This window comes from Lepidochelys kempii, chromosome 20, assembly GCF_965140285.1.
Source record: "Lepidochelys kempii isolate rLepKem1 chromosome 20, rLepKem1.hap1, whole genome shotgun sequence".
Lineage (NCBI taxonomy): Eukaryota > Metazoa > Chordata > Testudines > Cheloniidae > Lepidochelys > Lepidochelys kempii.
The window spans coordinates 2,156,162-2,180,202 of NC_136399.1; the positions used below are offsets into that span (position 1 = coordinate 2,156,162).

Here is a 24,041-nt window from a genome sequence, read left to right on the forward strand (position 1 = left end):
CCTCCCCCTGCCCTCACCCCTTCGGTCACGCTCCTCGGCTTGGCCCCGCCGCCCTGGTCCCCTCCAGAGACCCCGTTACCCCTCACTGCCTGCCTGTGGGGCAGGTGCCCGCTGACCATTGCCGGGGGCTTGGGGCTCCTGGGGGCGCACTCACTCTGTGTGTGCAGGGCCCCCGTTGCTGCTCTGGCCCTGGCCTGGTGCGGAGCCGGCCCTGCCCCCCTGCCCTGGTCCTGAGGGCCCTGGGCCCCGCCTGCCCCGGGGCTGGTGTGGGGGGGCCCTGCCTGCAGGCTGGGAGCTGGCAGGGGGTTAACGCCAGGCTGGCAGGGCCCCGCCCGTGGGGGGGAAATCGGCTCTTCCCTGGACTTTGGCTGGAGCAGAACTCGTGTGGCTCGATCCCAGGCAGCAGGACCCCAGCCTGCAGCGCAGGGCCGGTCTGAACAGCAGGCAGGTATGTGGGGCAAAGGCAGCAGAGGGGCTGTGGGGAGTGGGAGGGGGCAGGCAGCACCCTCCCCCCCCCGGCTGGGCTGGCAGCTGGATCCGGGCCCAGCGACCAGCTGCAGGGGTGATGCCAGGCCACCGCAGGCCCTTGGGGGTGATGGGCATAGGGGGCAGAGCTAGGGGCTGGTGCCGCGGGGGTCACAGATGGGCGAGTGGCTCAGACACTGATTCCTCACGTGGGCCCCGGTGAGCCCCATCGTCGTCCGTCCCCCCCCATGCCTGCAGGCACCTCGGGAGCAGGCTGCTTGCGGACACTCATTGTGCGTGGGCTGAAAGCTCAGACGGGGTGTCAGGACACCTGGGTCCCCGTCCCCAGCCCTGCACTGGGTCCATGGGCCAGCCCCCTCCCCCGCTATGTGCCTCAGTTTACCCATCTGAAACACAAAGCGCAGCCCACCTTCGGCCGCGGCTGAGGAAGGGCAGCCCATTCTGTGGCAGCCAGCCCCATGTGTTCCCTGTGCCATGGAAGGGGCACCCGGGCTGGGGGGACGGGGACTCAGCTGCTGCCTGCGGGACCCTCGGGGGGGGCGGGGGGCTGTGCCGAGATGCAGCAGTCCCCCCCCCCCCCGCACCACGCGCGAGCATAGCCCTGCTGTGCCAGTCCGGAGCAGTGGTCCAGCCGTTCCTGCATCCCGCTGGCTGGGGCTGGTGTGTGGCCAGGGCGGCCAGGCGGCCGCAAGCCGGGGGCACCAGCTGCCCCTCCGTTAACCCTTCCAGCCCTGGCACCAGCACTTGCTGTGTGGGGACAGGACCAGGCCCACCCCGCCCTGAGCTCCCAGGAGAATGACCCAGTGGGGATTGCTGGGCACCCCTGATCTCCCCGCCCCCCAGAATGGGGGGCACAGACTCGGGCTGCAACCCCTAGAGGGGGCACGGAATGGCCGGCCCAGCACCCTCGAGGTTATGAAACCTCCTCCCCAGCCGGGCCTCTCCGCTGTTCAGGGGATTCAGGGGCACGGGTCTAATCCCCCTTGGTAATGCCCCCCCCCCAGCCACGGGGCACTGGGCAGCTGGCCCAGCTCTGCCTCTGGGGCCAGGGAATGGGATGCACCTTCACCCCTTAGCTGCCAGCCACTGCCGGGAGCCCCTCCTGGTCCTGCAGAGGAAGGTTCTTGGGGGGCACTGGGTCCCCCCCCCCCCTTGCCTCCAGGTGCAGAGCCCAGGTGTCGCCCTGTCCCCGTGGCCCCTTCCAAGACCCCAACCTCAAGGCAGGATCCTCTGGGGGCTAGAGTGGGCCGATGGCGGGGGGGGCAGGGGGGAGAGCCAGGACTCCTGGGTTCTATTCCCAGAGTGAAACCCCTTGCGCTGGGTGTCCTACAGCTGGGACTGGCCCTGGGCTGGGTCACACCCCCTGCACCCCAGCCAGGGACCGGAAGCTCCCCCGTCCCGAGCCCAGGGGGCTTAGAGTGCCGGGGGGGGCTGAGCTCTCCCCTTGGGACTGCAGGAGCCAGCGGCCAGGTTCGCTCTGCCGGCTCCCTGCGGCACAACCCTACAATAACCAACCGGGGGGCAGCCCCATCACCCGTGGGGGGAGGAGAAGGGGCTGGATCCCAGGTGTCCTGGCTCCCTTTCGGCCCGTCCCTTCCCCACTCTGTGCCTCAGTTTCTCCATCTCTGTGCCAGGGAAGAGGCCAGTGCCCCCGGCCCCTCCCCATGGGAGCTGGGAGCCAGCCAGCCTCTGACACGCTGATCCTGGCTAATCCCCATCACGCACCCCAGCCCAGGCCCATGGCCTACTTCAGGCAGGTTGTTGCGCAGAGCGGCCCGTGGGGGGTAAGGGGGAGCCGTGGCTGTGGGGGCTCTTACCCCGCCCCCGGGAGCGCGGCTGCACTGAGGGAGGGGGTGCTGGGCTATGCAGTGGGCAGGTGAGGGGGAGGGTTCCTGCACCCCGGAGTTGCTGAGTGGTAAGTGGCCCCCCCAGACCACGGCCCCCCACCGACCCCAGGACCTGCCCGAAGCCAGGGGCTTGTGGTGGGGGATGGAGCCTGGAGCCCAAGTCCCTGCTCAGGGCACCCACCTCACCCTGCCACAAGCACAACAGCAAACCTGCCCCCACCCCCCCAAAACGCACCTCGCACAGGGACTCGGGCTGAGCGGGGGGCCGGTCGGCGCCTGGCTCGTCGCTGAGGGGGGTCTCGTCATCAGCACAGGCAGGGCACTCGGGCGCCTGGGTTCCGTTCCCGGCTCCGGGAGGGACGTGGGGACCAGTGGTTAGAGCGGGGCGGGGGACCCAGGACGCCTGGGTTCCTTGCGCTACCCCCGCCCCTCCCGCGTTCCAGCTCTGAGGCTGGTGTGTTCGGCCTGCGGCAGGTGCCAGCCATGTGGCTCTACGTGGGGCTGGTGGCCCTGGTGTGGGGGCTGGCCTGGTACCTGCGGGACCGCCAGACCCTGGCCAGCGTCCAGGACAAGCACGTCTTCATCACAGGCTGCGATTCGGGCTTCGGGCACATGCTGGCCAGGCGGCTGGACAGGAAGGGCTTCCGGGTGCTGGCCGGCTGCCTGACCCAGAAGGGGGCCGACAACCTGCAGCGCACCAGCTCAGCCGGCCTGCGGGCCACCCGGCTCGACGTCACCAGCACCGAGAGCATCCAGCGGGCCGTGGAGTGGGTGCAGGCGGCGGTGGGGGAGAAAGGTGAGTGGGTGCAGGGGAAGCACCCCACTACTCCAGCCCCAGCCTCTTCCAGCAGGGGGTGCTGTGGGGAGCAGGGCGGAGGCACTGGGGTGGTGGGGGAGCTCCGAGCAGGGGGCGCTATGGGGGCAGGGCAGGAGTGCTGGGGGGCGCCCAGCAGGGGGTGCTATGTGGGGCAGGAGTGCTGGGGGGCGCCCAGCAGGGGGTACTATGGGGGGCTCCCAGCAGGGGGCGCTGGCTGGGGTCGGCAGCTGTGTGGGGAGATCCCGCCACCTCCGGCCCAGCTGCCGCGGCTCCCTGCCAGGGCTCTTCGGGCTGGTGAACAACGCGGGGGTGGCGAACCCCATCGGCCCCACCGAGTGGATGCGGGTCCAGGATTTCCAGCAGGTCCTGGCCGTCAACACCTTCGGTCTCATCGAGGTGACCCTCGCCTTCCTGCCACTGCTGAAGCGGGCGCGGGGCCGCGTGGTCAACATGTCCAGCGTGCTGGGGCGGCTCTCGGCCAACGGGGGCGGGTACTGCATCTCCAAGTACACCGTGGAGGCCTTCTCCGACAGCCTGCGGTGAGCCCCCCACCCGACCCCCTGCCATGCTCTGCCCCCTGGGCGGTAGGGCCCCCTCTCCAAGCAGGCCAGGGTTACCCCCAATCCCTGGACTCTTTGCTGGGGGACGGGCTGGGAGCCAGGACTCCTGGGTTCTGTCCCCAGCTCTGGGAGGGGGAGTGGGGTCTAGCAGTTAGAGCAGGGGGGCGACAGAGCTGGGAGCCAGGACTCCTGGGTTCTGTCCCCAGCTCTGGGAGGGGAATGGGGTCTAGCAGTTAGAGCAGGGGGGGGCAGGGCTGGGAGCCAGGACTCCTGGGTTCTGTCCCCAGCTCTGGGAGGGGAGTGGGGTCTAGCAGTTAGAGCAGGGGAGGGACAGAGCTGGGAGCCAGGACTCCTGGGTTCTGTCCCCAGCTCTGGGAGGGGAGTGGGGTCTAGCAGTTAGAGCAGGGGGGGGGACAGAGCTGGGAGCCAGGACTCCTGGGTTCTGTCCCCAGCTCTGGGAGGGGAGTGGGGTCTAGCAGTTAGAGCAGGGGAGGGACAGAGCTGGGAGCCAGGACTCCTGGGTTCTGTCCCCAGCTCTGGGAGGGGAGTGGGGTCTAGCAGTTAGAGCAGGGGGGGGACAGAGCTGGGAGCCAGGACTCCTGGGTTCTGTCCCCAGCTCTGGGAGGGGAATGGGGTCTAGCGGTTAGAGCAGGGGGGGGCAGGGCTGGGAGCCAGGACTCCTGGGTTCTGTCCCCAGCTCTGGGAGGGGAGTGGGGTCTAGCAGTTAGAGCAGGGGAGGGACAGAGCTGGGAGCCAGGACTCCTGGGTTCTGTCCCCAGCTCTGGGAGGGGAGTGGGGTCTAGCAGTTAGAGCAGGGGGGGGACAGAGCTGGGAGCCAGGACTCCTGGGTTCTGTCCCCAGCTCTGGGAGGGGAATGGGGTCTAGCGGTTAGAGCAGGGGGGGGCAGGGCTGGGAGCCAGGACTCCTGGGTTCTGTCCCCAGCTCTGGGAGGGGAGTGGGGTCTAGCAGTTAGAGCAGGGGGGGGACAGAGCTGGGAGCCAGGACTCCTGGGTTCTGTCCCCAGCTCTGGGAGGGGAGTGGGGTCTAGCGGTTAGAGCAGGCGGGGGGGACAGAGCTGGGAGCCAGGACTCCTGGGTTCTATCCTGTGGCACCTTGGGAGAGTCGGCTCCCTGCTCTGGACACGGAGTTAATGCCTAGTTGCTGGCCAATGCGTGCTCAGCTCCATTCAGGCTCAGGCCTGTCCCCGCCGCAGGCTGTCCCAGGGCTGGGGGCATGTCCACAGCAGGTCACACGGCCGGGGCCCGCTCACGCCAGTGCCTTGCAGGCGCGACATGTACCATTTTGGGGTGCGGGTGTCCATCATCGAGCCCGGGTTCTTCAAGACAGCCGTGACCAGCCTGGACACCATCGAGGCCTCCCTGCACCAGCTGTGGAGCGAACTGGCACCTGAGGCCAGGCAGAGCTACGGGGAGGATTTCTTCCCGCAGTGTGAGTGCCAGGGGCCCGGGGCCAGCCAGGGCTACCCCGCAGAGCTGGGGCTGTAGCCCCCCCATTCCCTGGGGCCAGGAGCCTGTGGCATGGGGGTGCTCAGGTCACAGGCTGACGGGGAATGGGGGGCCCCTTCACCCTGTGGGACCCACAGTTGAGTCACTTGCCTGCTACCCTGCCTCAGTTTCCCCAGTGCAGAACAGGGCTGGTGACACCCAGCTGACAGGGAGGAGACTGTGTCAGCTGGGCCCCTGCACTCCCCACATGGGGCTGCTGTGTGTCCCGTCCCCCCAAGTGTGTCACAGTCCAGCCCCTGTGGCCAGCGAGTGGGGAACCCCTCCCAGCTGCTGGGGTAGGGGCTGCACGACCCAGGTGCTGTAGAAGCGGAGATGTGGGGGGAGGGCAGGGAGCACGAGAAAAGAATTGTGGCCCTGAGGAGACAGAAAGCTCTGTGCCTTCCGCTGGACACGGGGGCCGCCTTCACTTCCTGTCCTAAATGCCCCTGCCCAGTTGCTGCATGGCTGGATAAATATGCCCCCGCCCCCAGGTGGTTGAATCTCAGCACCGGGCAAGGGACCCCTGTCTCAACAGCTGCCGTGCCCCACCCCAGAGGTGGCTGCATCTCACTGGTGGGTGAATCTGCCTGTAACACAGGGGTGCCCACGGCAGGGGGGCAGGGAGGCAGTGACCCAGGAGGCAGGAATGGGAGCCGTGTGTGGGGGGCTATGCCTGGCCCTGCCGCCCCCCGGCCAATGCTCCTCGGGCCCCCCTCTCTCCCCCCAGACCTGAAGGTGCAGCGGCTCATCATGGACTTCATCTGCGACCCTGACCTGAGCAAGGTGACCAGCTGCATGGAGCACGCGCTGCAGGCCAAGCACCCACGTACACGGTACAGCGCCGGCTGGGACGCCAAGCTGCTCTGGCTGCCTGCCTCCTACCTGCCGGCGGTCGTGGTGGATGTCGTGCTGGCCACGATCTTGCCGAAGCCGGCCTGCCGTGTCCGCTAGCCCCGCCCTGGGGGAGGGGGGCACCACATGTGGGTTTTAGCCCACAGCATGTGATCGGGCCCCGGCACCCCGAAGCCTGTTGGAAATAAACCGGCCCCCAAAGGACACCAGGCCTGGCCCCTTCGGCTCTGTTCACGTTCCCCTGAACAGGGACTGGGCGATGCCCCTTCCCAGCCGGGCTTTGCCTCCTACCAGCCCCCTGCTCAGTGCAACACAGCCTCAGGGGCCAGCGGTGAGCAGGGTGCTGGGGGGCTGGCCTCCAGGATCTAGCCCCACTGCTGGGAAGGGAGGAGGCCAGTGGGGGGGGTTAGGACTCCGGGGTTCTCAGCCCTGCTGCTGGGAAGGTAGGGGGCTAGTGGGGTGGAGAGTCAGGACTCCAGGGGTCTCAGCCCTGCTGCTCGAGGGGGCGCTGGGGACAGGACAGCGGAAAGCAGGACCCCTGGCTGGGTTCCCTGTGGGGCTTCGGGAGAGTCACAGCCCCAGGCTGGAGAGCAGGTCCCCAGGCTAGGCAGAGGCGGCTGGTGCCCACGCTGCCCTGCAGCTGCAGGCTCTGCCCCTTTTAAAGGTTAGGCCCGCAAAGCCGCAGCTCCCATCCTGCTAGCCCCGGCCCATGAACCAGCAAAGCTGGGGAGGTTGCCCCCCCCTGCAGCCCCACATGTGACCAGCAGGGGGTCCAGCTGGGAGACAGTAAATGCCACACCCCCTCAGGGGTCCACCGTGAGCACATCAATGATCCGGGGGAGCCAGGCCCCCAGGAAAGCCGAGGCTCTTTCACTGCGGGGGATGGGCTGCTCACTTGCGGGAAGGGGCACAGCTATGGGGCTGCTCACCCCGGGGGGGCACAGCTCTGGGGCTGCCGTCCAATCTAAGCAGGCGGGCAGGAGCGAGCTGCTCCCAGTCACTGGATGGCCCCAGGTGCGACGAGTCGCCCAGTCACGGAGCCCCCACTGCCCGGCCACTGGGGGCACGGAGATGGAGTGGGGTGTGGTGTCCCCTGCAGGTACCTGCGCCCACTGGGGGGGGCTGAGGGGATTCCAGGAGGCCACAGGGTGCCAGTCGGCAGGGGGCCCCAGCAGCCTCACCCCTGAACTAGCTGACCCCCCCAGCCCTCCCCAAGGAGCCCCCCAGCCCAGGCTGTCAGCTGCTCAGCACAGCAGGGCCCCCCATCTCTACCCAGTCCCCGGGGGCCCCGCTGGCTCCCCCGGTTCCTGCTGCAGGAAGCCTGACCCTTCCGGAGGGGAGCAGCCAGGACAAGTTGCCATGACAACAGTCGCCAGTGACCTTCAGGGGCTAAAAAATATTAAACAAAGGAGGGGGGCAGGGGGGTGAACACATCCGGCCCCCTCCCACCATGTTTCCAGGGAGGGGCCACCCGTCAAACATAGAATCAACCAGGGTGAAATTCTTGGTGTGTGGTCAGCAGCCCTGGGCTAGAAGGCAGCTGGGGACAGAGCCTGGCTGGGGACTCATGGGTCAGAGGGACCTTGGGGGGAGGGGGGGGAAATCACACACACCCCCCCACTGAGCTGGGCAGCCCAGGCTCCTGGTCCCACCCCCGTTGCAGCAGCAGAGGGGTTAACACTTGTGGGCGGGCCCTGCCCCCACTCACCACTGATGGGGGGGGGTTGGTCCCCTGGGACCCCCAGCACAGACACCCCAGGCCACGTGTGTGGGAATCCCCCCTCATCAGACACCAGATGGGACGAGGTCAAATCTCCCCCTTGCCCCTCAAGCCAGGGCCCAGGCCAGAGCCAAAGAACCCGACAGACCCAAGGCATCAGAACGGAGAGATCCGGGGAAGCTTTTTATTTTCAAAATACTGTGCCCCCCCCTCACATCTTCAAACGTATCGACATTCCCCCCCCAAAGACAGAGAACCCCCCGAGCCCCCCCTCCCCCGACACTGGACAGGCGGGGGGAGGGGCCGCTAAAGTAAGAAAAGGGGGAGAGGTTTTGGCAAATGTTTAAGGCACCTGCTACCTGTCCATTAGAGGAAATACGGTACCAGCTGCAGGACAGGAGCTGCCCACCAGGGGGCGCTGCGGAAAGAAGGCGGGTCTGACAGCTTAAAGGGGCAGAGAGCGACACCCCCCTCCCCCCCGGGGAGCCCCCCCCCCGGAGTCCGGGCTGGGGCGGGGCCGCCCCGCCGGCTACATGACCTCGTAGCCGCTGCGGATCCCCTTCATGAGGCAGCAGGCGAAGATGATGCCCAGGAGCTGCAAGAGGAGACCAGGCGTCAGGCGACCACGATGCCAACGGCCCCCCCGCCTGCCGCGGCCCGCCACCCCCACCGGCTGGGCACTGCCTGGCCCTGCGACCTTTGCCCGCCAGCCCACTAGGGAGAGGGGCACCCCCAGCTCGCCCCCCCAGGGGCCCAGGAAATTGTCCAGCACCCCTGGATTCCCCCGCCCCACCCCCAGCGCTGCCTGTCTCCGGACTCAGGGGCGGGGCCGGGCATGCCACGGGGAGGGGCCAGGGGCAGACGCTCGGTACCTCGAAGAAGGCGATGCCCAGCGCCACGGCTGCCACGATGACGATGTGTTTCTTCAGCCAGGCCTCGATGCTCTGCGCACAGCCCTGCGGGGGGAGCCGACGAGGCAGCTCAGGGTCCCCGCCGGGACGGTGTGAACCCCCCCTTCGCGCCCCGGCCCCCGCCGGGACCGTGTGAACCCCCCCTTCGCGCCCCCGCCCTGCCCACACACCCCCGGCCCCCGCCGGGACTGTGTGAACCCCCCCTTCGCGCCCCCGCCGGGACGGTGTGAACCCCCCCTCGCGCCCCCGCCCTGCCCACACCCCCTCGGCCCCCACCGGGACGGTGTGAACCCCCCCTTCGCGCCCCCGCCCTGCCCACACACCCCTTCGTGCCCCAGCCGGGACCGTGTGAACCCCCGCTTCACGCCCCCACCCTGCCCACACCCCCTCGGCCCCAGCCGGGACGGTGTGAACCCCCCCTTCGCGCCCCCGCCCTGCCCACACACCCCCCGGCCCCAGCCGGGACAGTGGAAACCCCCCCTTCGTGCCCCACCCCCAGGCTGGAACTCACTTGGACGTTGATGGTGGCAGGCGTGGGTTGGAGGTAGCACGTGGGCACAGTGGCGTTTGCCCAGCAGCAGGATGCGGGGACACTGTGGTTGCTTTTGAACGGTTCGATGGTGGACCAGTCCGTGTAGTTATTGGCCCCGCAGCAGGAATACTGCGAACAGGAGAGAACCAGGCGTCAGAGCAAGCAGGAGCCCTCTGGCCGCAGAGTCGTGAGGTCTAGTGGTTAGAGCAGGCGGCTGGGAGTCAGGACTCCCAGGTTCCCTCCCCAGCTGTGAGGGGGAAACTTGGTCCAGCATTTGGAACCCCACCCGGCCCCCCAAAGAGGTCAAAGGTCGCAATGCCCCACCCCACTCACTTTCCTCTGCAGTTCGTCCAGGGTCTGGGTTACCAGCGAGTCGTTGCCATATTTCTTCATGGCGTCCTCCAGGCCGTCCTGGAGCACAGCGCGGACCTGGGGGGGAGCAGGGGGTCAGAGCAGCCACACGCGGCTCCCGAGGCCGAGCGACCCCTTGTGGGCTCTCGGGTCACCCACCGCCTCAGCTGGGTGGGCCCTGGACCCAGGCTGAGCCCCACTGGCGATCCCCAGGCAGCCCCAAGCGCGTCTCCCCAAGAGATGCCTGCGCCGGGGGAGCAGGACCCCTCATCGCGGGATCCACACGGCGACGAGGTGCCCACCTTGTCCTTGAAGATGTACCCGGCAATGGCAGCTGCGATCTCCACCAGGAAGATACAGGTGAGCAGGATGGCGAACTGTGGGGAAGAGCGGGGTGAGCGGTGCCCCTCAGGCCTGCCCTGCAGCCCCCAGCCCCCGCATCCTAAACCCTTGGGGTGCCCCTGAATCCCGCCCCGCAGCCCCCAGCATCCTAAACCCTTGGGGTGCCCCTGAATCCTGCCCTGCAGCCCCTGGATTCTAAACCCTTGGTGTGCCCCTCAGTCCTGCCCCACAGCCCCCAGCCCTCCTGCCCTTGCATCCTAAACCCTTGGGGTGCCCCTGAATCCTGCCCCGCAGCTCCCAGTCTCCCTGTCCCCACATCCTAAACCCTTGGGGTGCCCCTCAGTCCTGCCCCGCAGCCCCCAGCCCTCCTGCCCTTGCATCCTAAACCCTTGGGGTGCCCCTGAATCCTGCCCCGCAGCTCCCAGTCTCCCTGTCCCCACATCCTAAACCCTTGGGGTGCCCCTCAGTCCTGCCCCGCAGCCCCCAGCCCTCCTGCCCTTGCATCCTAAACCCTTGGGGTGCCCCTGAATCCTGCCCCGCAGCTCCCAGTCCCCACATCCTAAACCCTTGGGGTGCCCCTCAGTCCTGCCCCATAGCCCCCAGCCCCCGCATCCTAAAGCCTTGGGGTGCCCCGAGTCTTTCCCCGCAGCCCCCCGCTGGCCCTGCCCCCAGCTCTGCCGCTGGCCGCGCCCCCTCACCGTGGTGACCATGCAGTAATTCTCCTTCGAGGCCCCGCAGCAGCCAAAGAAGGAGACAAAGAAGATGACGACGCCCACGACGATGATGACGATGGGGGCGCCCGAGGCCGAAGGGCTGCTCATGATCAGTGTCTTGTTGAGCTCGATCTGCACGTAGATCCCGATGACGATGAGGGCGATGCCGCAGAGCTGGGGGGGGAGACGGGGGCAGGTCACCCCGAGCATCACCTGACCAGCGCCCCTCCCCCACACTCGCCCCTCCCAGACCCAGTCAACAAGAGCCCCTGGCCCCACCAGAGCCAAGAAAGTGCTGCCCATGTCCCCTCTGCTGGATGGCACCTGACCTGCTCAGCTGTGTGTCACAGCCCCGTACTGCTGGCAGCTAATGGGGATTTGCCTGTAGCCAGGGTGGCTTTTGGAATGAGGAGGAGGGGGGACGGGCATGCCAGTCCTGCGAGCCTCAGGGAGTTTCTCTATTTGCTGCAAGAGCTTAAATTTCCCCCCCAGGATCCTGAAGCACACGCCAGGCCTGGCACGGAGGCCACGCTTAAAATGCAGCCACCTCTGGGGCAGCGCATGGCAGCCTCAGAGCAACAGTGCTGGAGAAAGGTGTTCCCGCCCCCTCTCCCGCCGGGTCCTGCCCAGTATTCCCTCCCCCGGTATCCCCTCCTGGGGGAGGGGTTTGGAGAGTTAGAGGTATCCCCCCCGTCAGAATTCAGCCAGGACACCCCAAGCCCTTCAGTAGTGCCAGGGCAGCTGGTGTCTCCTGTCTGCATGGCATCACCCTGGCAGCATCTCAGAAACTAGAATGGGGGGGCAGAGAGACCCCCCACCCTAAAGATAATCTGGAGCAAGGGGAGGGGTGAGAACCTCCCCAATAAGGGGGAGATGTGCCAGGTAAGTCCTACCTGGCCCCAGAGAGCGACCCACAGGCAGACCCAGGTCCTGCGGCCTCCTTATCTCCCCATCCCATCTGAGGATCTCAAAGCACAAACTCCATTGAACTTCGCCTCTTCCACACTCCCATGTACACTACACCCCGCACGGGCTCGCCTCCCCACCACCAGCCTCCACCCCCTTCTCAAACAGCCCCACCTGGCCCTATTTACCTTTCCCTGCCCAAGGAACACAGACCCACTGGTGCATGGACTCCACCCACTTGCCTGGGATCAAGGGCCAGAGATGCCAAACCCTGGGGAGACCGGGCAGGGGCATTCCCTGGACGCATGGCGGGTGGAGGGGGCTCGCCCTGGGCAGAGGCAGGCAGGGACCAAGATGCCCTGGCCCCACTCAGCGGGGGCAGACAGGGCACGTGCCCCACTGCCCTCTGCTGGGCAAGGGCGGCATGGCTCAGCCGCATCATAGGCCCCCACCCCGCCCCAAGCCCCTGGCAGAGCCGGAGCCCCGTCCCCACCCCGCTGAGCGGGGGGTGATTTGGTACCAGCAGGACAGAGCTGGGGGCACCAGACCCTGTGTGGCTGGGGACTCAGCTGTTGCCAGCAACACCCCCCAGGTCCGAGTTCTGTAATCCCGTGGGAGCCCCCCTCGGGGGTGGCGTCGGGACTTCCCCTTTCTCCCTGCTCAGCCCCCGGGGGGGGGATCGGCTGGAACCAGTGCGGGGGAGGGGCACCGGAAGAAGCCACATGGGAGAACAGGCCCCGCCCCTGGGTGTGACGGTCCCCGACGGGGGAATAACGTTCCCCCCCTCATCCTGCCCTCCCTGTTCCCCCCAGAGCCCACCCGGCTTTCTCCTCCTCCAGCCCAGGGACATGGCAGCGGGTGGGGGGGGGGGGAGGGAGAGTTATTGAAGCCGAGCTTCACTGGAGCCTAGGTTTCCGGCCTGGCCTGCGAGAGGCGGCTGTGTGTCTGTCTGTCTGTCTGTGCGTCTGTTTGTCTGTCTGTGCTCGCGCTCGACAGCAGGGGGGGGGTGAGGCCTCGCAGGGGGCAGAGGATCCTGGCACTGGCTCTTCCACTACCGGGCCTGCTGCCAGCGTGACCCCCCACCCCCTGCTGGGATCCCGGGGCTGCCACGTTCGCCCCAGCCCTGCCTCAACCCCCGCCCCATCAGCGGGACGAGCTCTCGGTGCAAAGCGGCCCCCAACCGGCCCTGCAACAAACTGCCATCTGCTGCTGCCAGCGAGCTGCCCCGGGGGGCAGGCCAGGCCCCCACACCCCCACCTCTCCGGGGTGGGCTACGGAGCGGGGAGGGGCTGGGAGCCAGGCCTCCGGGGTTCCCATCCCAGGAGGATGGTGACATCCAGCGGTTAGAGCAGAGGCGGCTCAGGCCCCCGGGTTCCCATCCCAACTCTGCCACAGTCAAGTCCCTTCCCCATGCCTCAGTTTCCCCATCTGCCAAATGAGGCCACTCCACCTTCTGGAGCCTTATTCCTGGTGTTTAAGGAGCAGGGGGGGAGGGGAGCACAGGTTGCCAGTCAGAGATCCCGAGCAGGAGCCCTTACAGTGACGTTCCACCAGCCGGGATCCCTACCCCAGGAAAGCCCCGTATTCTCGGGCCCAGGTGTATTTACCTGCCGGGGAGGGTAAACAGAGCAGCCAGCTTGGCTGCCCGTGCAAACACTGACGCTCCTCTGAGCTACTCACCGGGGGCGGGCCGGGCCAGGTACCACTGACGGCATTCACGTGGGCAGCGGAGCCAGGGTGGCAAGGGGAGAAACTGCCCCAGTCCATGCCGGGCAGAGGGGAGCTACAGACCCAGCTACTGGGGTCACAAGTGCCCCGGCTGGGCCAGGCACTCCTCATTCCCCGGCTCCAGCCCACATCCACTGCTGAGCCCGACTGCCGGGCACCCGGGCCATACCCCTGGCACCGCGGGAGCACGGACGCTCCAGCACTGCCCAGGGATCCCCCGGTGCCGATGGGTCTGAAGGGTCCCCTTGCCCACCTCTGTGGGAGAGTGGCCAGGGCTGGGCACACGCCCCGTCCTCACAGCTGAGCCGGTTCCTCCTCCCAAACTCTGTGACTTCCCTGGCTGGGTGGGGCTGGGACAGGAGGCCCTGGCTCCTTCCCGCCATTGAGCAATGGAGACCCCCGTGCGAACCGCTCCTCCCGCCTACGAGGGGTGACTCAGCCCCCCCTTCTTGGCAGGACGCGCCCTCCCACCCATTCTGCTGGGCAATTGCAGGCTGATTACGATCGGAGCCCGGAGCCGTTAGGCCCTGCCCTGGTCTTTCCCCACCAGCCACTTCCCCTGGCCATTCGGATGGCACATGACACGGGCCGTGATAGCATCTCCCTCGGGTCAGGGGGCCCAGCACCCCTCAGCCGGAATCAGCACCATGACAGTCCCCATGCAGTGCCCAGCCTGCCTCAGGCCAGGAGGTGCCCGGGCTCCAGGGACGACGGCCACTGAGGTCACAGACAGGCCAAGGCAGTGGCAGCAGAGATGTCAAGGGGCGAATGGGCCAGGGAGGCCCAGCTCCCCGGGTGGAGGGAGCATCTGTCCAGGGCAGGGGAGACACCGCGGCCCAGGGGGAGGGGAGGCCTGCCCCGTGCCTGCTCTGGGATTAGCCAGCAGGGCAATTCCGTGGACGCTGAATACGCTGTCGAGCAGCCCCAGAAGCCAGGCTTAAGGTCTCCAGCCGCTGTTGGGGAAAAAGTGGGGATGACTCACTCACTGCACTGGGGCGTTACCCCTGAAACCTAATGCTGGCTGATTATAGGTCAACAATGCAGCTGCCGGGCTATTAGCAATAAATCACCAGCTTCTCTGGGCCAGGGGTGGGGAGGTACCACATCTTCCCCAGCTGACTCCTGTTTACGATTAGCTGCCCACCTCCTGCCCCGTCCCCCCAATCCACACCCCCCCCCAAATAAGTCAATCACTCCCAAGCGGACACCCTCCAGATTTCCTGCCCAGGAGCACCAGGAAAAGCCTCAGGGCCCAACCAACCATCCCTTGGTGCCCCACCCCAGTGGAGAGCTGGGTGCAGCCTGGGAAGGCCCCGTCTCCTTACCTGCAATTCTGGATTGGTTCACACCCTCCAGACACATTAAATGGAAACTCCTGTATCCCGTGGGCATGAGCTGGGGGGTGCCTGTTCCAGAGAAGTCACCTGCCATCCCGAGCCAAGGCCTGTACAAGCTGGCACCACTATGCTCTCTGCCAGGCAGAGCCAGAGCCCCAAGTCTGTTGTCATAGACCCAATACTGCAAACAGGCAGGGGAGAGGCCCAGTGTGCTGGAACGGCAGGGTGTCTGGGGCTGGATGACCTGGGGTCAAGCCCCGCTGTGGCCATGAAGGTCTGAAATACTAGCCAACTTCCTCGCTTCCCTGGCCCCCAGTGTGAGGCAGACAGTGGTATAAGTGATGCTCTGTGGTTTTTTAGGGCCCTTTGAGCCCCACGTTAGCCACCAGAGTGGGGCTGCAGCTAGCCCACATCCTGTCCCCACAGCAGGGAAAAGGAGCCTCTTTGGGGCTGGGCCAGAGTCAAGAACCTGGCTCCAAACTTCAGAAGGGCTCAGGGCTGAGATTCAGAATCTCCCTGGTCTCTCTAATGAGCCAAACTGGCCCCTCGCCCCACACATCAGCCCCAGCCCGGGCCCATCTAGCCCGGCCTCCAGCCCGCCACGGGGGCAGCCCAGCTGCTTCTGAGAAGGGCGGGGGGGAACCCTGCAGGCCCCCGGAGACCTTCCGCCCAGCCCCACCCCACTTCAGGCCCAGCTCATGCCTTGTCACAGAGGGGGCTCAGCCCCCCATGTCTCCAGGGACCCGAACCCCCACCTGCCCCAGCCCCTGTCCACCGGGAGAGCCCCGCTTGGTCCAACCCCAGCCTCTGCCCCCCTCCCCAGGCAGGGCGGGGCGGGAACCTGGGACCCCCGGCCACCGCTCGGCCAGCCAGACCCCTGCCAGCGCTGGCGGCAGGGAGACGCGCCCATGGGCGCGGGGGGAGACTTGGGGGTGGGGATGACGCAATCAGGAGCCAGCCCGGGTCACCCCGAAGGAACTAGGGGGCGGGCGGGCGCGGGGGGGGGCAGGCCCGACTCACCCAGAACAAGAAGTTGAAGAAGAAAACCAGGAACTTGACGCATCTCATGCCGCCTTCCAACGCCATCGCGCCCGGTGCCTGGGGGGGACAAAGGGCGCAGCAGAGCCGCGGGGCTGGGGGAGAGCGGAACAGACCCCCCCCCACCGGCCCCTTCGCCCGGGGAAAGCCCCCCCCCCGCCGGAATCACCCCGGCAGCGCGTCCCCCCACCCCCCAAGCTGGAATCCTCCCCCTTCCCGCCCCAACCCCCCCCTTCCCTCTCCCCCGCCCACCCAGGGAGCCGCCCCCTGGCTCCCCACTTTCTAAAGCCCCCCACCCACCTCGGTCTCGCAGCCCCGCGCTCCTGCCTCCGCCCGCCCCGGTCACTTGACTCGCTCGGCTCCACGCAGGTGGCAGGAGGGGCCCGGCACCATGTGACCCCTGTGAGTCAACAGGAAACCCACGGGTGGGCGTGGGGTGGGGCGGGGCGGCCCCGCCCCCGGGTGGCTTCCAGCCCCGGCGCCAGGGGCCCCGGTTAACCCCCCCCGCCGGCCGCACGGGGAGCCCCCGGCCCAGCCCTGCGAGCCCCGGGCGGGCGGGATCGGCCCCCACGCGCGGCCCCGCGGGGGCAGCTGGCTATTGCTGGCTCTCTGGGGGCCCCTATGGGTCGGGGTCTCGGCCGGGGCCGCGCTCAGCCCCCCACGGGCGGCGGGGGCAGGTGGCAACGAGCCGGGGAGTTTGACTTTGTCCCTTGGAAAGCGCCCCGCAGCCCCCACGTGACGTGGGCTCCCCCCACCCCTCGGGGGAATTAACAGAAACTTCCTCCAGCCCCACTGCCCTAAAGCAGCTCATGCGGGGCAGCCCTGGGGCGGACAGGGTCCGGCTAGCCCCAGATCCCGTCTTCACCAGCTGCCCTGCCAGAGCGCCAGGGGGAGAGCCCAGAACAGGGCAGCTGGCCGAACCCCCCCCCCCCCCCCGGCTTCCCCTCCCAGCTCCTGGCGGTCAGAGGTTTAGGGCGACCCAGGATGGAGCTGCCTGCGGCCCTGACTGCAAACTAACCCAGTTCTTTTTTGAACCTAGTTGTACTTTGGGCCTTCATAACATCCCCTGGCAAGGAGTTCCACAGGTTAACCGTGCACTGCATGAAAATGACTGCCTCTCGTTTGTAGGACACCCACTGCCTGTTCACTTCACTGGGGACCCCTGGCTTCTGTCGTGCGGGAAAGGGCAAATCACCCTTCCCTAGCCACTTTTCCCCTTCCCGGCCTGATTTTCTCCCCCTCAGTCGTCTCCTTTCTGAAGTCGAAGCCGTTCCAGCCCCAGATGATCCTGCTGCTCTGTGCAGTGAGGCTAGTCCCATATGGGACGGGACCTAAGCCGCTGAATGCTGGGTCCGAAGGGGCTGCTAGCTGGAAGCTGAACCAGACAAATTCCAATTAGAAAGTAGGCCCAGATTGTTAACGGGGGTTAACCCCTGGTGCACCTCCCCAGGGCAGGGGGATCCTCCATTGCTGGCGACCTGCAGGAGCGAGACCTAGTTTCCCTTGCAAATAGCGCGGTCCAGAGCAGAACAGCCTGCGGCATGTGCGGGAACCAACAGCGCCGGGCCCAGGGCCCAGCACAGAGCCGCTGAATCGCCTGTTCCCGGGAGCCTTTGAGCCCCTTGCAAAAGTGAAAAGGAGTCCCAGCCCTTCCCACCTGATCCAGATGAGTTTAGCATTGTGGGGGGGTCAGGACTCCTGGGTTCTGTCCCAGTTCTTGGAGGACCTCCAGGCTCTACTGCCGACTCCACCCGCCTCGCTGCATGACCCTGGTCAGGTCACTTTCTTCCTCATTGCCTCAGTTTCCCCCTCTGGGGGATGCAGACAATGCCTGGTTGTTGTCGAACTGCCTTGTAAAGTGACTTCATTTTACCCAGGAAAGTCCCTGGGTGCTGGGCTGGCGTCAGCCCGGACAGGACAAACTTTTCTTTATGTCCATGTTGCGATGGCAGGCCCAGTTCAGTCTCTGGAGGGGGCTGTCAGTTAGGGGCCAGACCTTGGTTTTCAATGTCTCCCTCATACCTTATTTATATGAATTATATAAATTCATTCATATGAATGTTATGAATTATAACATTCATAAACCAGTCGGAGAACACTTCAATCTCTCTGGTCACGCGATCACAGACATGAAGGTCGCTATCTTAAAACAAAAAAACTTCAAATCCAGAATCCAGCGAGAAACTGCTGAATTGGAATTCATTTGCAAATTGGATACTATTAATTTAGGCTTAAATAGAGACTGGGAGTGGCTAAGTCATTATGCAAGGTAGCCTGTTTCCTCTTGTTTTTTCCTACCCCCCCCCCCCAGATGTTCTGGTTTAACTTGGATTTAAACTTGAAGAGTGGTCAGTTTGGATGAGCTATTACCAGCAGGAGAGTGAGTTTGTGTGTGTATGGGGGTGGGGGGGATGTGAGAACCTGGATTTATGCAGGAAATAGCCCAGCTTGATTGTCATGCACATTGTGTAAAGAGTTGTCACTTTGGATGGGCTATCACCAGCAGGAGAGTGAATTTGTGTGTGGGGGGGTGGAGGGTGAGAGAACCTGGATTTGTGCTGGAAATGGCCCACCTGATGATCACTTTAGATAAGCTATTACCAGCAGGACAGTGGGGTGGGAATAGGTATTGTTTCATATTCTCTGTGTATATATAAAGCCTGCTGCAGTTTCCACGATATGCATCTGAGGAAGTGAGCTGTAGCTCACGGAAGCTTATGCTCTAATAAATTGGTTAGTCTCTAAGGTGCCACAAGTCCTCCTTTTCTTTTTGCGAATACAGACTAACACGGCTGTTACTCTGAAATCTAAATCCCTCATACCTTGTGTTTTATAGCCTCCATCAGGGGCATTATATACAGAGACCATCCCCCCCACCACCAAGATCAGTCGCCAAAGAGCGTGTGGCAGGTGCCCTCAGGCAGCGGGCGTGGGCCTGGGCTGCCCGTTCGAGGAGCTGGAACATTAGGATTTGTAGCGTGTAGTGCCTAGCGGTCCCCACTGAGATCGCGGTCCCCCTTGTACCAGGCCCTGCACAAACACAGAGGAAGAGCCAGCCCCTGCCCAGAGAGCCTGACCCCTAACCAGAAAGGGCGAGGGAGGCCAGATGATCGGGGCACCGAGGCCCAGAGAGATTTGGTGACTTGCTCACGGTGGGTGCAGAGATCAGAAATGACCCCAGGTGAGGAGACAGTTAGACCAGAAACAGCACCTCCCAGAGGGGAAAGGCCTCATGTCCCATTCCCAGCCCCCCTGAGCCAGCCAGGCCCCACCCTGGGGATCAGAGCCAGTGCCCCCTAGAGGGGAAAGGCCTCCTGCCCCATTCCCAGCCCCCTCCCCCGAGCCAGCCAGGCCCTGCTGTGGGGCCGGATCAGAGCTGTCATCCCCTGGAGAGGTGCTCCCTGGCCCCAGATTAGATAGCAGCAGGGTGAGGTGTATGGAAACTCCTCCCACCTGCCCTGCACAGGGACAGCTCAGCGCTGCCAGGTAGGGGAGCCCCAGGGCAGGGGTTGGTGGTTAGAGAGAACGCCTGGAGCCAGGGAAAGTCTGGGCAGCAGGGCAGGGGTCCGGCGACTCTGCTGCTGGGGCGGGGCAGGGGGCTTGGATGCTGCACTGCACTGACCCCCCTGAGTTCTGCCCAGGACCCTGCTAGGGGCAGGGGATGCCGGGAGCATCCAGCTGTGAGACAAAGGCCTGGCTGCTGGCGCCGAGCTCACTGCTCATCCTGGGGGGACTGGCACCCCTGCCCTGGCCGGGGGGGGTTGCCTGGCTGGGCAGAGACGGGGAAATTCTCCTGCCCAGCAGGGTTTATACAGCCCGGCTGCTCCTGCCCCCTGCTGGCTCCGGCTGGCAGTGCAGCAGGGGCCTGCTGCCATGCTCAGAGGGGCTCTGCAGTGTGCACCTCCCGCCCACCAGTCCCAGAGCCCGCCCAGCCCCGCTCCAGGGCCGGGTTAGAAACGGGCGCCCAGGAGCACCAGCCGGGCAATAGGTCTGGAGATGGGGCTGGCCGGGGCAGGGGCCTGGGGCGGGGGAAGGAGGGAGAACAAATGAAAGGCGAGAGGGCAGGAAAAGAAAGGCATGGTTTAATGGGGGCCCGGCGGAGGCTGGCACAAAGGGGCGAGCTCAGCACGGGCAGCCCTAGCAGAGGGGGTGAGGCTGGAAGGCTCCAGGGGGTGGGGGTGGCGTCAGACGCCCAGGTCTGCGGCACCCGGCAGGGAAGCAGGGGCTGCCTGCAGCCCCCTGCCCCTCCTCCGAATGGTGCTGCCGCCCCCGCCCCTTCGCGCCCTTGGTGCCCAACTGCCCCCACCCCCACAGACCAAGCCGGGCGGGGGCTGGCCCCGTCCCCTGCTGCAGCAGAGGCGGAGCCAGGCTGCCCCTCCCCCGAGGCAGCCCCCTGAGGGTCACAGGGCAGCAGTGGCCAGCGTGGCCAGCACCACCTCCAGGTGTTCACGGTGCATGAAGGCCACCAGGCCGCCCCGGTTGGCCCAGCGCTCGGCCCCCACAGCGCCCCCCGCAGGCTGGCTGTAGGTCAGCTCTGGCAGCGCCCCCCGCTGGCCGGCGCGCCAGGCCTGCAGGGCAGCCTCCAGGTCCACCATCCCTCCGCCCAGGGCCCGCAGGATGGCATGGGGGGCGCACGAGTCCCACTTGAAGGTGCTGCCCTCCGAGAGGACGTAGGCCTCGGCCAGCCCCAGGATCACGCACAGCATCTTGTAGCCGGCGCCCGAGGCGAAGAGCAGCCGCTCCCCATACAGGGGCCTCAGCACCCGCTGGATGGCCGGCGTCTCGCTGCGGCTCAGGACGACGGAGGGCTCGGGGCGCAGCGGGGGCCGGCTCAGCGAGCACAGGCTGGTGCCCTGGTACGAGACGCCCCAGTGATACACGCCCTGCCACCTGCGCACAGGAGAACACCATGGGGACGGTGCCAGCTGCCACAGGGAGCAGCAGAGGTGGGGCTGACAGCAGCTGCTCAGGAGAGGAGCTCAGGGCTGGGACAGCAGGGGCTGCAGGTCGGGAGTGAGGGGCACCGGCAGAGCTGGGGGTGGGGAGGAGCCCAGGGCTGGGACAGCAGGGGCTGCAGGTCGGGAGTGAGGGGCACCAGCAGAGCTGGGGGGAGCCCAGGTCTGGGCTAGCAGGGGGCTGCGGGTCGGGAGTGAGGGGCACCGGCAGAGCTGGGGGGAGCCCAGGGCTGGGAGCGCAGGGGGCTGCGGGTCGGGAGTGAGGGGCACCGGCAGAGCTGGGGGTGGGGAGGAGCCCAGGGCTGGGACAGCAGGGGGCTGCGGGTCGGGAGTGAGGGGCACCAGCAGAGCTGGGGGGAGCCCAGGTCTGGGCTAGCAGGGGCTGCGGGTCGGGAGCGAGGGGCACTGGCAGAGCTGGGGGGGGGAGGAGCCCAGGGCTGGGACAGCAGGGGGCTGCGGGTCAGGGTTCAGAGGCACCAGCAGAGCGTGTGAGGAAAAGGGTTACACACACCCCAGGGGGGTCCCTGCCATGAACTGAAGCTGATCAGAGAGAGCCACGAGCCACTGTCAAAGCAACCCCCCGGCCCACTTCTCTCTGCCCCAGTCCCTGGGGGAAGGGTGGGGTTGGTACAGGCCAAGGGCTCCACCTAGTGGCCTGCCCTGTGCGGGGTCCCCAGCAATGTCCAGCTGCTGGGGTGCCTGCAGACCCCCCCCAGGCCAGGGGCAGCGCCAGGATGTGCCCAGGGCAGAGCTCAGGGGAAGGTCTGGCGGTGAGGGGCAGGTACCTGTGGGTGAGGGGGTCCTCCCGGAAGAACGGCTCGTTGATGACCCCCAGGACCGGGTCCCCCGAGCTGCGGTCATACGCCCCGATGAGCACCAGTGCCGAGCGCAGCCCGGACGGGCAGATGCCACCAATGGGCGCCACGCTGGCCTGGCCACGGATATACTGATTGGTGGAGTCTGCCAGAGAGAGGGCGGCGTCAGAAGCAGGCTCCAAGCCCCGCCCGGGCAGAGCACGAAGCCCCCCAGCCAAAGCCACATTGCTCCCTTTGTCCTCGCCATGCTGGCATGACTGGTACTAACTGGGGGTCTCGGCCCTAGAGCTGGGGATGTGGGTTCCCTCCAGGGCAGGGAGGAGCCACCGTGGGGGTGAGGCCATGGGTCAGCACCTTTTCCCAGCCCCAGGACAGGCCGGCCGCTCCCGCGCCCCTGGTGTCGTGCTCTGGGATGGCAGCGAGGGACCCCCCTTACCAATGGGGTCGATCCAGATGGCCAGTCTCTCCGGGGGGATTGCCAGCGCCACGGTGTCCAGCGCCGGGTCCTGCAGCGCCACCTCCTGGTGGATGGCCGCTGCCAGCAGCTCGGCCGCCGGCTGGTTCCGGTCCAGGATTTTGAAGAGCAGCGAGGCCGTGTCCCGCTGGGTCGTGCACACCTGCACCACCAGGGTCTCTCCTGAGGGTGGACGGGCTTAGCCAGACGGGGCAGGCTTGGGGGCCCCCAGTACAAGGGGGCTGGAGTCAGTGTGATGCAGGGGGGCTCCCCAGATCAGGGACCCCCCCACCCCAGTACAGGACCAGCTCAGACCCCCAGCACTAGCTGCCCCAAGCCCTCCCCACCCCATGCTGGGATAGCATGGCAGGGGGTGGGGGCCCTTATACCTTTCCCAAGAACTCAGCCCCGGCCACCATGCTGCATGGGAGACCAGGGACCCCACTCAGCCAGGGACAGCGCCCCCCACTGGTAGCTCCATCCTGTCCCCACGCTGCCGACTCACTCACCCAGGCTGTTCTCAAACTTGTTGGACTCCTCCCCGCAGATGTGGCCGTGCAGCTCTGGGAACTGAAAGAGACAGGGCAGGGGGAGCTCAGGGTAGCACGAACCCCTTGTCTCAGGCCCTTGAGACTCCACCTCCCTTCGTCTAGGGGTGAGGGGACCCTGGAGGGGGGTGTCCATAGATGGGGACCTAGGCAGCTCCTTGCCTCGGGGATACGATGCCCTCCCCATGCCCCCAAGGGGCACCCCCTGCTCCCGCCTGGCCCCCCCCCCGGGGATGCTATTTGGATGCAGTCGGACAGGCAGAGGGGAGAGGCCCCAGCCCTGCAGGGTGCCCACGGGTACCTCCTTGCCCACGTCATGCTTTATGACCTCCTGGATGAGCACGTCCGCCAGCGTCTTGAAATCCTGCACAAACTTCTTGTTCTTGTCGGTGCCCGTCTTCTCCTCAATGAGCAGCTGGAAGAGCGCCTCCTCCTGGCGGCACAGCTGGGCGATGCGGGCTGACTTCTCCGACGCACCCACTAGGCTCTTCAGCAGGGCTGACATGGTGGAGCGGGGGTCTGGAAGGGAGGCAGGGTTAGATGGCACCCAGGTTCCCCCTACACCTTCCCACAGGCCACGAGAGACCAGAGCCCACCAGACAGTGAAAAGGAAGGTCCAGCGATTAGAGGGCAGGACTGGGGGAGTGGGGCTCCCAGGTTCATGGGGAAGGGAAGTGGGGCTAGCAGGAGAGCAAGGGCTAGGAGCCAGGACTCCTAAGTTCTATTCCCAGTTCTGTGCCTGACCCGCTGCACGACCTTGGACAACTCCTGTCTCCAGGCCTCCGTTTCCCCTCTGAAATGGGGAGACATGAGACTTGTCTCCCCTCTCATGGGGCTGGGGTTCAGAGCAGCCCCTAGCTGCAGGGCAGGCTGGAGAGGGGCCAGGACCACCACCCGGCATCGCGGTGTCAAAGGGGTTAACAAAACCCATCTCAAAATAGCTGGGTCTAAAGCAGCAGCTGCTAATTACAGGGCCCGGGGAGGTGCCCTGAGAGGGGGAGCCACCTGGCAGGCAGGGCAGGGCTCCCCCAGCTCCAAAGGCTTCTAGGAGAACGGCACATGCCAAAATTAACCCAAACTGTTACCAGATGTGACAGAGGCTAGGCCGAATGCCAGAGGGCAGGGGACTGCCACGGGGCTCTGGCCTGGCCTGGGTGCGGGACGTGCCACGGGGCCGTGGACTGAGCCATGGGGCTCCAGCCTGGCCTGGGGACGTGCCATGGGGGCTCCAGCCTGGCCTGGTTGGGGACGTGCCACGGGGACTCTAGCCTGGCCTGGTTGGGGATGTGCCATGGGGACTCTAGCCTGGCATGGCTGGGGACGTGCCACGGGGATGTGGATCGAGCCACGGGGCTCTGGCCTGCCTCACTCCCCCAGGCAAAGGCTCCTTGTGGGGGATGCTGGCTTTGGTCCCACGGCAGAGCACTGGGGCCAAGCTGGCAGCGCATGGGGGAGGGAAAGGAGACTGGGGCAATTCCCCCAGCCCCTCCCGCTGCCAGCCCCCCCGCTGGCTTGGAGGGGCGAGGCTGGCTGGTGGGGAGCAGTTGGCAGGGTGCAGCCTGCCAGGCCTCGGGAGGGAGACCCTCACCCACCGGTGCCATGGGCCTGCCCCATCAGAGCTCTG

At 66.3% G+C, this 24,041-nt stretch overlaps 3 protein-coding genes across 12 annotated transcripts in view; 1 reads left to right on the forward strand and 2 right to left on the reverse strand.

The window, feature by feature from the left end:
- Positions 1-348: 348 nt before the first annotated feature.
- RDH5 (retinol dehydrogenase 5) lies at positions 349-6,273 on the forward strand. Its single transcript, XM_073318794.1, has 5 exons — positions 349-448; positions 2,808-3,129; positions 3,431-3,689; positions 4,996-5,159; positions 5,943-6,273. The coding sequence occupies exons 2-5, from the start codon at positions 2,817-2,819 to the stop codon at positions 6,164-6,166; spliced, it is 960 nt and encodes a 319-aa protein (XP_073174895.1). The 5' UTR covers positions 349-448; positions 2,808-2,816; the 3' UTR covers positions 6,167-6,273.
- Positions 6,274-7,957: 1,684 nt separating this feature from the next.
- CD63 (CD63 molecule) lies at positions 7,958-16,055 on the reverse strand. Its single transcript, XM_073319322.2, has 8 exons — positions 15,946-16,055; positions 15,628-15,705; positions 10,622-10,810; positions 9,884-9,958; positions 9,564-9,659; positions 9,210-9,359; positions 8,660-8,743; positions 7,958-8,382 (listed from the first exon to the last, which is right to left on the reverse strand). Exons 2-8 carry the CDS (start codon positions 15,691-15,693, stop codon positions 8,317-8,319), a joined length of 726 nt encoding a protein of 241 aa, XP_073175423.1. The 5' UTR covers positions 15,694-15,705; positions 15,946-16,055; the 3' UTR covers positions 7,958-8,316.
- A 3,656-nt stretch (positions 16,056-19,711) lies between these two features.
- Positions 19,712-24,041, reverse strand: part of LOC140901098 (inositol polyphosphate 1-phosphatase) — a 49,366-nt gene continuing 45,036 nt past the window's right edge. For 9 of the 10 annotated variants that reach the window (XM_073319316.2, XM_073319315.2, XM_073319310.2 and 6 more), the window contains 5 exons: positions 22,719-22,936; positions 22,379-22,439; positions 21,852-22,052; positions 21,386-21,560; positions 19,712-20,535 (listed from right to left, as the gene is read on the reverse strand). In XM_073319316.2, the coding sequence (XP_073175417.1) occupies positions 20,046-20,535; positions 21,386-21,560; positions 21,852-22,052; positions 22,379-22,439; positions 22,719-22,936 (1,145 nt within the window). In that variant the 3' untranslated portion in view covers positions 19,712-20,045. The remainder of the gene's footprint in view (positions 20,536-21,385; positions 21,561-21,851; positions 22,053-22,378; positions 22,440-22,718; positions 22,937-24,041) is intronic. The other variant, XM_073319311.2, reaches the window with a different exon arrangement.